Consider the following 16,702-nt stretch of genomic DNA (forward strand, 5'->3'; position numbering starts at 1 on the left):
CTCCTTTGAAGGGTGCAATCATCAAATTTGTTCAACAGTAATTCTTTGCAATCAGGTTAATTAGATTTGTGATTTTGTTGGAGAATCTAAAATGGCAAGCAAGGAAGTCCCATATCCTCAAAAGGAAATTTCTATCATAAGAAATCTCAATTATGTGCTGTAAAATTTCTTTGCTCTAGGTGTAGTGAGGTAGCATCTGGGAAAGAATTTGCTCAAGAAAACTTCACCAAAATGGAAATACTTAAATATTCCATTTCCCTGCTGATTCTGCTTAATATCTACAGTGCATTGTCTTGAAAGCTTACTGAAAATCAGTGGTTAAGCTGTAGTAAGACTTTAATGGCTTTCCAGAAATAACTCTTCTGTACCATCTACAGTATGCTATAGCGAAGTCCTACAGATGTGCTTTTGTGTTATAAATATAAAAGTATGTAACATATACCTTTTAGACACATGTAAATAGCTTGTAATCAGCCTGATTAAAATTAGTTGAACTATTTTGATGATTAATGTTGAAATATGGGAGTAATTAGCTGAGTTGGATCCTTAGATCTCATTTGGTTCCTAAGTCCAGAAAAATATTTTTTTATGTTTGTATTCCCACCTAAATTAGGCTTGACCTGACGAACATCCACTCTCTGAATAATGAAAATAGTTGTTTCTTTAATCTGACTACAAGTGTACAATCAAGCTCTGGAGGAAGATGAAAATATTTATTACAGACTATTAATAAAAGGATGTAAACTTCAGGAGAGCTGTGATTGTGTAGCCACCTCATTTGTTTGTCATATATGGAAATATGGTTCTGGACTATCAGGAGCCCTTAAAGTACCAAGACCAGAAATTTAATTTCTCTAGAAAAATATTAGAATATTTAAAGGCTGATTTTGTATGTGTGGATATATTCTGTTTGCCACACTTTTTTAGATGTATTTTCTGTCTTTCCTCAAGACTCACACAATAACCTTCAGATATCAAAAACACGGTGGTAATCTTACTTTATCTGAGGAGCGTGAGGAAAGAAAGACTTAAAATAGTCTTTATTTTCACAAAGATCCTTTAAGGAGTATCATCAGCTCTATGCTTTGACAAAGACTACTAGACAGTGCTGACTGATAATGATGTGATTGAATCATATGGAACACAAGTCCTATGAGGAACAGCTGAGGGACCTGGGGTTGTTTAGTCTGGAGAAGAGGAGGCTCAGGGGAGAGAGACCTTATTGCTCTCTACAACTACTTGAAAGGAAAGTGTGAGGAGCTGGGGGTCGGCCTCTTCTCACAGATAACTAGAGAAAGGACTAGAAGGAATGGCCTCAAATTGCTCCAGGGGAGGTTCAGGTTGGAAATCAGGAGACATTTCTTCTCAGACAGAGTAGTCAGGCATTGAAACGGGTTGCCCAGGGAGGTGGTGGAGTCACCGTCCCTGGAGGTGTTTAAGGAAGGGTTGGATGTGGTAATTAGGGATATGGTTTAGTGGGTAATATTGGTCATAGGGTGACAGTTGGTGCAGATGATCTTGGAGGTTTTTTCTAACCTTAATGATTTTATGATTCTATGATTCGTTATCCTTTGGTATGACTTCAGCTGTAGCATGCAGAGAGTGGTGAGGCTCTGGAACAGGTTGCCCAGAGAGGCTGTGTATGCCCCATCCTTGGAGGTGTTCAAGAACATGTTGGATGAAACCCTGTACAACCTGGTCTAGTGGGTGGCATCCCTGCCCATGGCAGGGGGGGTTGGGACTAGATGATCTTTAAGGTCTCTTCCAACCTGAGCTATTCTATGATACGATATGATATGCAATTTACAGCTCTGTAATCTCTGCTAAATTATACATATTGGCTTGACAGAAGTTACACCTCCAGGCCAAAAAGGCCTGATTGATTCATTTGGTTAGTATATACCCCAAGGGTCCAAGCAGGGATTGTAAATAATTAGACCCTCTGCCCTTGGCATATGTCATGTTTTCATTCTAATACGTACTGTACAAAATTATTCATGTTAGTTGCTCCATTATTAATTCACTTTCCATCTGCTCAAAATGTGCTTGTACATAGTACTTAGCCTGGTAACCATAAGAAAACATTCTTTAAAAGCTTAAAATTGCACATTGATATAACTTGATGTAAGAGTGATATGTGACAAAGAAATTTGACATAGGATTTCCACCTCAGTCTGGGATATCCATGTTGAATTCCTCACCAGTTTTAATTCTTAATGCCTTTCTTCTGAAGTCAATATTTCACCAACTGATTTGATTAGCTGATTTGATTAACTGATTTAATAATGGTGTCCTGAATTTTATGTTTTGTATGTGTTATCAATAAAGTGTCAGAGGACAGTTTATTCTTTCATCTTTAATGCAGTTGCCTTTTTGCCTTTTTCTATATTCTCTGCTGTAAGAGAGTAAAATCTCAGATCTAAGCCCTCTGCTCTTGTGTTCCTGATGTCTACTTGACACAGCCAGCACTGAGCTGTTGTACAGCAGCTCAGTGCCTTACTTCTTTTTTTTTTTTTTTTTTTCCAGAGTTAGGCTTTTTGACCTCTTCTTTCTATTTGTTAAGTTTTCTAACATTCTTAGAATTTATACCTTGAGGAACATGTCAGTCATTTCTTGCGTGAGTGAAGATCAATGAATATTAAAAAAGCATCATGGGATTAAGCTTTTTCAGTATATTGAATTATACACTGAAATAAAATGTTTAATTCCTTGGTAGAAAATGAAGGAATTCCATTGAAATGAGAGGGCAGTACTGCAGAATTAAGCTTTGCAGAGGCACAGAAAAGCTCTATGTGGGGGACTGGTGGGAATGTGAGAAAGAGCAGTGGTATGAAAAGCTAGGATTATTTAGAATATTTTAGAAAAAAAGAGTGCCAGAGTTTTCAGTTCAATTTCTGCCCTGTAATGGTTCAGATATTTTTTTTTGTTTGTTTGTTTGTTCTCTTCCTCAGGGATTCAATTCACTATTTTGTTTTTTACTTCCCACTTCACTTCCCACCCACCTTGCACAATAATGAGAGCTTTTATAGTTAATTAGCCATGCTCACTGGTAGACAAGTTTTGGAAAACAGTGAGTAGGTGTTTTGGGCCTGTTTATTTTTTGTATAGTATATGAAAATGTTGTTTTCTAGCTTTTCCTGTTGATCTCTTGCTATTTTATTTTCTGCCCCCTACTGCACCAGTGGTCTCTGAGGTTCAAAGGACAGATTGAAACAGGCAAGATAAACTCTAAAAATTGAATTTGCTAATGTGTAAAAGCATCTGAAAGCTCAGATGTCATCTGAGTGCTTCCAGGCTGCAGCTGGAGGGAATACCCTACGGTACTGCTGTCTAGTGCAACTGGATACTTGGGAGTCTGTCCCTCTGTAACTAGAGGTAACAGAGGCAGTATCTTGGAGGACCACAAAAAGGGTTTAGGCAGATGTGTCTCCTCTAACCCATTTTCTTGTCTTTGCTATTTCAAGTATCTTAGGAAAAGATTTTGACATGCTGTGGTTTGGTTGAGGACTCTTCCTTGACTATGGTGACTTCTTCAGTACTCCTCTAGGGACTCCCTAAACTGAAATGTGGTGGTAAACACTTTTCTGATTGCCTTTTTTTTTTTTTTTTTTTTGTTCTTCCTTACTCATTTACATATCACAGCTTGTTGTGGTATAAAGCAGTTCACAATTAGGCACTGACAGAAGCTGGGAGATTTACTTCAGATATTTTTTTCTTTTATTCTCAAGCCTCCTCTATTGGCACTTTAAATGTCAGTAAGTTCTCAAAATGTTTGCTTCTAAAGAGCATACTAATCTCTCCAAAGAACACCGAAGCAAAGGGTAAGTTTAACTTTTCTGCAGCTTCCTTAATAACTCCTGCTCTCTTAATAACTTCTTTAAGTATTTCTTTACTGCTCTTTTCATACCTTGATAAGTTATTGTTCCCACCATCTTTATGAGAGGCTTCTTGCTTCTGATGTGCTAAAAATCCTTTTCCCATTCATCTGTATATCTACAGTAAGTCACTTCATTTACCTTTTTATGGTTTTACTTTTAACTTGTCAGAGTTATACTGCCTTCTCACTCCTTCATGTGAACATAAATGTTATTTCTTTCTTTTTTTTTTTTTTTCTTTTTCCCATTTTTGGAAGTGAGAGGAGGACGTGATTCCTTCATTAGAATGTACTTACTCTGAAATTGTGCTGTCTTCGTGCAATCTGCCAGCACTTTACCCCGTCAGCTGCACTTCTTCCTCTCCGCTCCTCTCCCCTCTGCCCTTCCCTTCCCTCCGCCCTCCCTCCCTCCCTTCCTCTCCCTCTACCCCACCCTCTCTCTCTCCCATGGGAATACATTGTGGTGATTATTATAACAGGGGTCTTCTGTAGTTTTCTGATGACCTGTGTATGGTATGATGTTGCTTTAAACTAAAACTAGTCTTCTTATGGTCTCTCAGACAAGCTGCTGTGATAAAGTCATGTGTGATTTGCAAAACTGTATATTGTCTACATTGTGTTAGTGTGGTGTGTGTTTATGGATAGCTGAAGTGTCCTACTGTTGCTGTGCTCTCTGCTTTCAGGTTTCTCCAATATTCCCTAATGTTTTAGTAAGAACACCCATTCATGCTAGGTACTTCACTACTGCCTGAGTAACACCCTTTCTGTTTAAACATGCATTTCTGATCCCTGTATATTCATTTTTATAGTAATGAGTTAAATATAATTTTTAATGTACAGTATCCTATTCCCATACATATACTCTGCTCTTCATTTTTTCTTATATCTTTCTATGAGTGTCTGAAAATTGCTTACATGCACCATGTTTTGAAGATGTTTCTTGTATTTGTTTGTAACTGATTTATTGTACATGATTTAAAACCACGTATTCTTGCTCATTAATGTGGCATTATTTTAAAGTTTATAATTTTAGAGCAAATCCAATGCTTAGCTAGGAATATGTTTACAATTGTTATTAATTCCTGCTTAAACTTTACAAACTTGCTTCTGCTTCTCCTTTTAGGATATGCCATTCATGGGTTTGTTTCCCTAGAGGGCATGTTATCCTCAGCATTGTTCCCTTCTGCACCTGTCAGTTTTCTCCATGTCTTTAGCTTAAAATTTTTTGCCAGAGGGTGGAGATCGCTTAATTGAAACTTACGTACAACAAAAAAATCTATCATTCCAAATACGAGAACAGATTTATGAAACAAGACTGTGCAGAGTCTTATTTTGGTATAAGGAAGCCTTGCTTCCGTTAATCAACCTGTTCCTTAATTGACTAAGCTGAAATAAATCTCTCTTAAATTAAAGCATGTGCTTTTAGCACTGCTTAATTATATCAAATTGAATTTGCACCTGAAGTTATATAGGTAATACTTTGCCCTGGAGGTGAGCCTAAAGTTACATGGAAATTTAAACTGAAATTAGTTAGCATGCGATAACTTTGACCTTTACTTTCACCTTTGAAGATGGTGTTGGAAGATAATGTTTAAAAATGGAAGTAGATCATTATACTGGAACAAGAAAGGGCAGGAAAAAGGGAATATTTCTAACACCTTACTTGTTAAAATGACTTTTTTTTTCTAACTGAAAAATTTTGCATATATATCACCAGGTCTTTTTTTTTTTTTTTTTTGTATGTACATACAATGTTCCTTGTTCTGTGAGAAAGTATTTTCTATCCTATCTCATTTCCTGTGAAATAAAGGGCATAATTCATGCTGCTTTCTGTGACAATAGGCTCAGTCTCTGTTTTTCTGTTATTCCCTGAGTGTCACTGTATTATAGAAACTATATGAAATCCTGCTCATCTGAAATCCGTATGTCAGTCTCAAAAATCTAAGCATGACTCCAGGAATGCATTTGTTTTTCTAAATGACCAATACATTAGGTGCATGTTTATATTTTGTTAATTATTAGTGCAAACAAAGGTTGAGCTTTAAGACTTCTGTGCTCTGTGATTTCAGCTTATTCACATAAACACTTTTTGTCACTATTTCAGGATAAAGCAGGAATGGAACTTCATACTGGAGTGCCGGAAGAAAGGCATTCCCCAGTCAAAATACCTTAAGAATGGCTTTGTAGACACTGATGAGAAGATCTTGGACACATATGGAAAGACTCCTCAGCTCCAGAAAAAGCGTGCACTGTCAGATGAAGCAAATAAGGACAGAAACAAGTTTATTTTTCAGCTTTCTGGGCAGCAATGGACGGTAAATATAGAAAATATGTTTTTATTGTTAAAGAGATTGGGTAGCTTTGCACTGTATCTTCTAATGCTGCAAAACATTTTTTTCATTGCCAAACATATGATAATGATGCTTTTTCCCTGTGTTAGAAGTGACAAAAGCATTTCCTGTCTTACTTTAAACTAGTGGTTTAGTTTTCAAATATGCTAAATACTGTAAAGGCCCTACTTATATACACAGTTTTTTTTTTCTCTTTCCCAAGCTCTGTTCAAATCTAAACTAATATTAACATCAATACACAATGGTCTTGCTGAAAAAAGAACTTTGTGCTTCTGGTTATATATTAAGTTAAATACAAGCTTAAAAATGAGCTCTGAGTTAATGCTAGTTTGAAATTCAGCAAAAGGGGGACTACAGTTTGCCTGGAGTTTCCTAGAGTTGTTAATGATTTGCCTGAAATGTACGTAAAATGCACATTGCTTTATTAAGGAGACAGGCTTTTTTATTAGAATATTAGAATTAGATTTTTATTTTTGTGTAGTTTATCATTTTGAAATGGATTTTTGAAATTTTCATTAAGAAAAGTGCAAATGAAAAAGCCAATCTATAAGGTGAATAAATCTTATCTAGTAAACAATTATTTTGGTTGACCTGAAACATAACTTTGTCCTAGACTTGAACTTTGATGTGAAAGTCTTTTCGTTTTCAGCTTTAGTTCTTTTTTTACTGTAATTCTTTTCTGAATAAACAAAATGTAAGCAAAATTTCTGTAAAATAAAAAATTATAGTTCCCATCTAGCTCTAGAAAGGAGAACATAATGCCAATTATTTATCTGGTGGGATTGGTTGCTGGAGTGATATTATGTCTTAGCTTTCAAGGACCTTGGATATTGACAATGATGTTAAAGCTGTGTAGTTTCATAATGCACACTGTCTTATATTTTAAACTTTTTATGTGTATTTGAAGGGGAAAACAAAAGAGGACACTCCTTGGACACTGATATTGTACCACCTGCAGATATTTACTTTGCATCACGAAGCAGAGAACTGCATTAACTAAAACTTTTTCTTCTCTTTTGCCAATAGGTTAACATTTTGTTTTGCTATCATAAACATGGCTTTACATTAAGAAGCAAAATGAAACATATATAGGGTATTTCATTTCAATATAACATGTTGAAAGATCATGTTTCAGGGATATTGGTGTATGGTTACATACATTGTGCCATCTTGAGCAGTACAATCTTAACCATCACGAACTTTCATTCTGTCTTCATATCATATGTGGGCTTATCACACAACCATTGTGTATTGTTGTCCCGATCTAGCTTGGCTAAAAATATCTTGCTTTCTCAGCAAGATATTTTGACATAATTCAGATGTCTGCAGACAAAGATAAAATCAAAACTGTTTTGTTTATAGAAGACCATTGGTCTTTCAAAGTCAAAGAGCACTGGCAGTCTCTAACAGGTGAAAATTATTTTAAAAATATGAAAATCCACTTGACAAAGTTCTGAAGGAAATATATTTCCCCATAATGTAATTTTCTCAAATATGTACGTTGGTTATTCAGATAATATAATTTCTCTATATTTTTTTTCTTTTAAATGTCAGCTGTTACTTCCAAAACAAATAAAGAATCAGACATGACACTCTTTTCCTCTATGAGCCCTTCAGAAGAAATTGCACTTAAAGAAAATGCATTTCCAAAATATACAACCAAAGCTGTACTGGCTGACAATTTGCGTGCAGAAATATCCACGGACATGGCACAGTTTCATCCCAAAATCCTGTTTTTTTTGTGTAGCCAGGAGCTGTGGTGTCAATTGCATTTCAGTTTTTGTTATTGATTTTGCACATAAATACATCTATGAGTTGAAAGTCTGGGAGATTAAGCACTCAGACACTAGATGTCAAAACCAGGCTTGCTTGTTAGTATTGCAGGGACTTAACTAGCTTGTTTTCATATTGGCTGGTCTCTTACATTTGGCAGCAGTGAACAGCACAGCCCCACTAAGTGCCCTTTTGGGAACTAGCTGCTGAATTGTCTCTCTCTCTCATTTTTAGCTGGTAAGTATTTCTATTACATTTCTCCTTTCCTCTCATCAATGAAGCAGTAATATATCCTCTAGACATTAGACAGGTAAATCTGGGTAGGTTGTTGGTATGACTTACAGGTTTAATTTTGAGAACTGGGCTTGGTTCTAGGCTCTACCAGTTTTCTTTCTGAATGCTGTGAAGTTAAGTCTCACAGAAGAGTAATCCCCAGCACAGGGATTTTGCAAGAAGAAAGTAAGTAGCTTTACCATATCCTTCCCAGAAGTCTCCATGTAAGGTCTGTCATTAGAAACTTCAACAGCAAATGAGCTGAGCACACAAATCAACTAATTGAGCTATTTGAAATGTTGCAGCCAATTAAAATTATAGCTTATACCAGGTACTCATCAGTACACATGTTGTCTAGACGGTAAAAATGTAGACACGTTACAAAGAGGCTATTGTTTCATGCTTCAGATCTGTAGAGCATAGCAGGGAATCTGGCTCACTGACTCTGCACTGTTGAGTGCAAGCTTAAAAATAGGTCCCATAAAATGTTTAACTGTGTACTGGAATAGCTTGGACAAGTATTTTGAAAATCATCTGGAGAGTGCTCTTTTGAAAATCTTCTTGGGTCTCCTTTGCAGAACCTTAGGAACAGAGGAAATCAAAGTAGGTCACACATTTTGAATTCCTAATAGGAATTCCTTCCTTAAGGACCTCCATGCCACCTATTTTCTACTTTTCAAATGTTATTGAAATGCTAATGTATTTTAATTAAGTGGAAACTCACTATTCCTTTTAGTTATAAAGTAATTATTTTAACATCTCTGAGAAAGATAAAACTCATAGAATGAATATTAGGTTAAATAAATTGGGACTGAGTACAAGCTAGAGAGACTAGGACTTGAATTCTAGGGAAATGCAGATCCATAATTCCTTGTGGATCATTAATTCTTTTTAGTTATGCTTCACTTTTAAGTTAATTTTTGAGACATAATTTAAGCCTGCAGTTGTCTTAAGTCACTATGGGTTTATAAGTTTGGTTGCAATGTCTTAATGGAAATCTTCTGAACAACAATGCTGTAAGCAGTATCAATATCAAGCCATTACAGCTGAAGAAATTGTACTCACTGAGACTCTCTGAATCTGAAAATAACTTGGGCATTGTTTTGGTTATGCCTCTCTAGAATGGGTAACTTCTGGCTATGGGTTTTGGTTGATAACTGCAGCAATGAGATAGATTTACCTTTGTCTGTCAGAACTCCACAACGAAGAGGTTGTGTGACAACATTCAAAAGATTCAGTGGTCCTTGTTTCCTCTTTTATATACCAACCAAATATTTATGACTCAAATGTCTACATCCCTGTGTGATGCATTTATGCAATCTGGGAACAGTATTAATTAATATTTATACTTAGCTGTTGAAATAAACAACAACAAAAAATAAAGGAGAGAAAAGATCTTACAACAACAAACAGGCTAGTCTCATAATCTGACACTGTGAAAGAAGTCAGAGTTTTCTCTTTTTAAAAAATGTGCAGAACCCATTTGTATTGCCCGCAACAGCGAGTCTCTTAAATCCTCTTGTGTTTACAAAAGCCATGGGACTTGTTGTCATGAGAAGAGTATACTGAGCCACAAGTAAGTTGGAGTTCCAAAGGTATGTTTCAGAAACTGTTTGTTATTTCTCTAAGAGTTTTCCAAGCAAACTCCCTGTAAAAGAGAGCTCTTCAGGGACTTTGGACTCTTGAATTGTACATTCGAATTACTTGCCTAGGAGAGAATGATGAAGAATTGATGAAACACTTAATTGAGATCCTTTGTACATGTAAGCTTGTATCTACTGAATTAAATTATTTCTTCAGAGAAACAGCACGGCTATTAGAGCTGAATGAAAACTGTAGAAAATAACACTATGAATATTCATATGAATTTTTCAATGAATTTACTTTAACTGTTTATTCCTTTCTGAGCATTTGCTTTCTGCTTCTAACTAATGAATGTTTATTCTCTAGCGGATCAGTGATTTTAAATGATTTTCAGAAAAAGTTCAGGAAAAACAACTTTTGTGAATTTGCAATATTAGTGGTGATTTGCAAATGAGTGGTGATGATGTTCACTCAAATGCAGAACAGGGCTCTACTTGGCTGTGATGATTTTCCTCAGCAGAGGATCTGGTTTAACAGATTTAAACAACTTAAATATCAAATGTGCACAACAAATGAATGAATGAGTGATGGAAAAATTCTTTACTAGTAAATCATGATCTTCTTCATATCATTTCTTCACAGAAAATGTTAGCAAATTAATTACTAGATTTGTATTTGTTTTCTATTTTTACCATCTGACATGCTCTGTCTTTTTGCTGAGAACAGAGAATTTCCATTTATTTCCAGCAGTTAGTGACAGCGAGGAATTTGTTTGCCACAACAAATTGAATAGAATCACTGCATTAAATGAACAGAGAAAATCTCTCAGGCTTATTTCACTTCCAGAGATTTTTTTTTTTAATTATTATTATTATTTTTTTTCTTCCCAAAACCTAAAAACTGCCTAACCCAGTTTTGGAGCTAGATCCAATGATTCTCAAAGATGAGAGAAATTTGGACCCAATGTTTTGTTTTGGTCAGTGACAGGTAAAATTACAGGGCTAGGAATAGAAGCAGAATTTAAAATTTTCAGAGCTGAATACTTTGGTCACAGTTTTAATTCAGGCTCATGTCTGCCAGGTAAATTCTCTTCTAATTAGAAATAGTAAAATCAGCACTGGTTGTAGGTTTGCTATTTATTTCCTTTTCATACTCCACCTCCTCCCATCCCCCAGTCAAAGAAGTTTGTTATTGTTTTGCTGTTAAAGGCAAAAGACTGGCTATCCTCCAAGTGTCAGTCTTCATGGAGTAATTTATCAGCAGGCTGCCAGCTTTAGCATGGCAGCAGAAGATTACAAAAGAACACAAGGGAATCAGAGAGTAAAGCAAATATAAAACTTGTGCAAATTTCTCTTCCCATTCGTATCTAGTTTGTAAATGAAGTAAAATATCACACCAGCAACACAAAAAAAATATGGTAAGGTGGAGAATGTTAAAGAAAAGCACATTATAGCAAAGATTTTGTAAACTCAGATTTGGAAATTGTAAATATGATTATAAGATATAAAGAAAAAATCCAAAGAGAAAATGAGTGTGGACAACTGGTAGAAGAATGGAACCTGGTTCCATTCTTTTAACTTTATGCCTGAATTTATGTCAGTTATTGCACAAGAATCTCGGCACTATTTAAACAACAGTTACTAAAGATTTTTTTAAAACCTTTTTCTCATTAATCATAGACAAACTTAAATATTTTGTCTATTTTATTTTTTCTGAAGGAGCTGGGCAGCTTTATCTTTATCTGAGAGTGATTTTTGTTCTCCATTGTCTTTTAAATATAAAAAGAAGTTTGTGGGGTACCCCCTTTGGTCTGGGAGAACTGTGGGTTTGTTGGCTTCATAGGGGCAAGTGTTATCCTTTGCTCCCAGCTGCATTTGACAGTCAGGAGCTGGAAGATAGTCTGTTTTGATAACAAGGTATCAAAAAACAGCAGGTCACTGGAATAGACCAAGACAGACCTAGGCTGTGGCACAACAGCAGAAATAAAGTGGCAAATAATATCTGGTTCCCAGACATTTTTTTCTCCTGTATTAATGTTATGCATCTCCTTTCTTAGTGAATTAGGGTTCTTTCTTACAGTAGTATCTCTAATACTCCAGTTAATGTTATTATTCCCTATGTCATACATTTTCAGTTCTGTAAAGCTGAGAAAAGCAATACTAACTGAATTTGCAGTGGCATTTATTCTTTTATTTTGTTGTAGAAAAATGTGCAGTATTGAAGGTGCGCTGGTGGAAACCCACACCAGAAAGATGGAAAGATTTCTCCTTACTTGTCCTAAGGCGTTTAAGCTATTTTATTTTTCAACTGCCATAAACTGACAAATATGAAAGATGGATCACAATGCAATATACACGTAGTTAGAAAATGAAGCAAGAAATGAAATGATCCATATCAGACATGGAAAGGCAGGTAGAAAGGCAGAACTACATATATAGGCTAAGTGTCTGCATATGTATATTTGAAAAGAACTGAAATATGAGACAGCAACAACCAAATAAAGAAAAAAAAGTGATCATCAGTCCAGGATATCTTTAATTAATTAGAAGTTTTAATTTATCTAAGAGTTAAGCAACACTGCTCTTAGTTCAGAATTAAACAAAACAAAACCAAACAAACCAACAAAACCCCACAATTTAAGTGCATCACTCTAGTTAATGTCTTGGGGCATCTATGAAACTTAGATGGAAAAAATACCAAACAGCAATTTCTACTGTGTAGAATTCTTTATTCACAGAAAAATATATTGGAAGGTGTAAAAGAATTAAAGGCTTAAATTATTGCACCTCTTTTTATGGAGCAAAGTTAGCTCCTCTTCACAATTATTTATTCCAGATGTTACTAACATAAAATGATATAAAATCCAGGGCAGACTGGTAAATTATGTGCTGGTTTAGTAAGTTGACTTTAAGTGTTCTGACCTTCAGCTTTATGAAATGATTTTTATCTGATTCAGTTAAAGGGATTTGGTGACACAATTCAAAGAAGCGTACATCTGAACTCAATACTAATTAACTAAAGCAATTTTTTAAGAATTAAAGGCTCTAAAACCTTCAGCCAATTTAGCTGTTATACTTTGGAAATTCTGAACAGATAAAATATTGTGTGAAAATTACCCAGAAGCAAATTTATTTGCTGTGTATTTAAAACAATCCTAAAAATGTTAAAGAAAATAAATTCTCTATGACTAAAATAAGAACTAATTGCAATGGTTGACTGATTTAAAAGTTGAATATTTTTGTTCTTATTAAAAGAAACAAATGAGCAAAAATCCTCAAACTGTTGAAATGACTTATGAAGTTAAGTTACATATTTGAAATAACACTTTCAATAAATGACGTGTATTTATCCTATCTGAAATGTTTCTATTCCTTGGACCATGTTCCATCTTGGCAAAAAAATTTTGTATCCTCGTCAGGTATTAAGAAGACACTTTTTGTTTTAGTGGCAAAACCTATATCAATAATCTCCATACACCCACAATTTTGTTCCCATGTTGCATTTTACCATATCTTGAAGTATGAATTAAAGCAGTAAAATGTGTTTTAGAAAAATTCTCCAGCTGGAAAAGGGAAATAATATGGGAGGCACCAAACAGCTGAATGTTTCAAATAGGTTTCAGTTTTAGAGCAAAATAATCGCATTAATAGCTAAAAAAAAAGATTATGTGGTGACAGACATCTGCAATACTCATCAAAAGACAAATCCTATGAATATTTGGCAAAATGATGTTCTACATCAAGATAATTTAGGGAAAGTGTTGAGATTTGGCCATGGGAATTCTTTTCACTCTATTTAGAAACATGACAGAACAAAATTCTATCTTGATGATTTCTATTTATATAATCTTATTTACAGGAATTTCCAGAATCTCTGAAAGACCAGACCTTTCTGAAAGAATGGCATGTAAGCAATACATTGATTCAAACCATTCCAGACTACATTGCTTTGTTTCAAGATCTGAGAGTTCTGGAGCTGTCAAAAAACCAAATCAACCATCTCCCAGTGGAAATTGGTATGTTGGTTCAAACTATTCAGTTATTTATACATGTGCCATCTAACTATATTGGCGGAAAATTAACATTCATAAATATTCTTATTCATCTCCTGATAATTATGTTCTCACTTTTTTTTTCTTTTTTCTTTTTTTTTTGTCTCAATTAACAGTCATGTCTAAATTTTTATGGTTAGCTGGTTGTGGCTATAGTTGCTGAATTGCATGGTCTTAGTATGGTCCAAATGTGGGAAAAGGTAACCCACATTTTTGCTGACTATGGGACAACTATTCAGTAGACGGATAATACTTTCTGAGAAGAGGTGGTGTTTTATGTTTGTCAAGGGTTAGGAAAAATAGAAATAGTATTACAAGCAAAATGAATTGAAACATAAGATTGTGGTAATAACAAATCTAGAAATATAATCTCGCATAAAATCCATCTTTTCAATTTTGTAATTGGTTCAGTAACAATTCCTATCAATAAACTGGTATTTCCAACATGACAACAGGGTTTTTAGAGAGATTACGTAATTCTTAACTGTTCTATACACCTTTTCTGTTTTAAGCTATACAATAATAATAATAACTTTAGTACTTGGCTCTTGTGTTTTCTGATCTTAAAGCATAAGAAACAGAAAGCCTGTGATGGTTTGAGAGGGATTTCCTGCCCTTTGGACTGTTTGGGAGAGTGCTGCTCTAATCGGTGGTACCTTTGAGAGCTGAAGGAATTGGGTGTACTACGAGGGTTTATGGGTCCCTAAGAGTCAAATCCATGCACCTATGTGTACTGACACCTTGACCTTTGTTTTCAAATATAGTAGTCCTAAATTTTCCCTTTGCCTGGTAATCCGTATGTACACTGTGAATTAATATCTTTCAGACAATGAATGAAGACTAAAGCCTTCATCTTCATTGTTATCATATGTTTATGCGAGAAAAACAGGAAGAAAGGGAGAGTGCATCCTGCAACACAGAAGGAACTGCTAGATTTTCTGCCAGACAGAGTAACACTAATGATTTTGATTTATTTACTAATGTTACTGTTTATACAGAAAATTTCCCACTGACATTGAGATATATTTTTTAGTTTCAACCTGGCAGATAAATATACTAACAAATCATAAGCAAGGCATGAATAGGAGATAATGGACATAAAATAAACAATAACTGTTTTGTCAGCACTTTGACTACAGAACTCAGACAGGTCAGTGAGATTAATGGACTAACACCTTCCACCTGGTAGTGAAGAAGAAAAGCAAAAAAAGCACAGTCCTCTTCCAGAGGCCTTAAAACCTGGGGGGGGCGGGGGGGAGAGAGAATAGAGTTTTGAGGGGTAGCTGTTTAGCAATCAAGGTAGGCAGAGACCAAGAAAGCTTTTTGTTTCTTTTTCTTAAATTCTTGTAATTTGGGTCATTGGCAATGAAAAAGATCACACAGAAAAAGTGATTATGAGTGATAATAAAGTCTGTTTCCAGAATAAAGATGCACAAACAGATCATTCTACCATAACCGATTCCTGTAGAGGGCAATTTAAAGGGCACAACAGACACCTTTCTTGGGAAACAAGGAAGAAATTTTCAGGTGCTCTGAGTAGCAATCATTATTCTTTCACTTGCATTTAAATTATGGGAATTTTGCTCAGTATTTTTGTGCTATCCCCATTCATCCACTTTCCCTCCAATCTATACTCATCCCTCCAGGGTAAACACAAGATGTTGATTTCTTCCTTTCAATATTTTTGTTGCTGCTATTTTTTTTTTTAATGCAAATGTTTGATTTGAAGGGCTATTGAATGCTAGACAACTGTAGTTTGCTTGCTTCAGACACAATGCTACAGCACTCAGCACTCTCCTGTTCATTAACAGTGAACTCTTGTTCAGATTTTTTTTCTATTCCCAAGATTCATCAAATGAGAGGAAGCATGACTGTACTAAACCCTCATCTGTAGAAACCTGGATTTGAAACCTATGGTGTCTTTTGAGACACCACATCATACAGTAGTCACATCAGAGCAGCAGTTCTAGTACATTCAGACAAAGACCTTGATTCACTGATGATATTTAAAGAGAAATAATACAACAAATCCCCTTCTGGACTATGTAGCTAAACTATTAACTTTATTTTTTGCCCAAACTGTTTAATAACTTTCAGTTTTAGTCCATGTCCTATTAGGCTAGGACTTATTAGTAGCACAACTGCTACATCTACTAGTAGCACAATGAAGCTGCTCTTGTTATGGTGTAAATTACAAAGAATTTTTTCTCTCAATTTGTATAATCTCTTTATGGACATGTAAATTGATGTGCTTCCAAATGGTGGTAGGTAAGTTTTTATTTCCTACATACTGGAAATGCTTGTTATCTTAATAAGACCTTATTTAAAAAAAAAGTTGGAGATATATATATATTTTTCTGCTACTTTAAAATGAAACCTCAGACTTTAGTCCTCTAACTGCTAAATTATCGCAGGGAAAATAATCTATGTGTGTTTGGCTTTGGAGCTCTGTTTTAGCAAAGAGTGACAATTGGGTGCTAAATCAGAAGTTAAGGTCTCTGGAAAGGTTAAGTGCTAAGGTATCTATCTTTTTGTGTTCCATTTACAAAACAGCCACAAGTAGGTAAATATCACAACTAAAACATACTTGAGAGTAATGACAGATGGTTGAAGTTGGCAGTGACATGCACGCTGTCAAATCTTTAATCTTCAGCCAGAATTGGAGCCGAGTTTAGACCAACAAATCATCCAGCAGAAGCTAAACTGGCGAGCTGTGTTTGGGCTACTTTTGAGTCTAACAAGATGTCTTTAAAAGCGTGAGAGAGCAGATCATAAGAATATTTTCAATTAAAAAAA

At 35.1% G+C, this 16,702-nt stretch overlaps 1 protein-coding gene across 14 annotated transcripts in view; it reads left to right on the top strand.

Moving 5' to 3' along the window:
- LRRC2 (leucine rich repeat containing 2) overlaps window positions 1-16,702 on the top strand; it is a 165,368-nt gene that overhangs the window by 110,571 nt on the left and 38,095 nt on the right. For 12 of the 14 annotated variants that reach the window (XM_080573501.1, XM_080573503.1, XM_080573510.1 and 9 more), the window contains 2 exons: window positions 5,979-6,189; window positions 13,714-13,870. In XM_080573501.1, the coding sequence (XP_080429627.1) occupies window positions 5,979-6,189; window positions 13,714-13,870 (368 nt within the window). Of the gene's footprint in view, window positions 1-3,432; window positions 3,822-3,885; window positions 4,388-5,978; window positions 6,190-13,713; window positions 13,871-16,702 lie in introns of those variants that run through there. The other 2 variants (XM_080573505.1, XM_080573506.1) reach the window with 2 other exon arrangements.

Source organism: Anser brachyrhynchus (assembly GCF_964034855.1).
Source record: "Anser brachyrhynchus genome assembly, chromosome: Z".
Classification (NCBI taxonomy): domain Eukaryota; kingdom Metazoa; phylum Chordata; class Aves; order Anseriformes; family Anatidae; genus Anser; species Anser brachyrhynchus.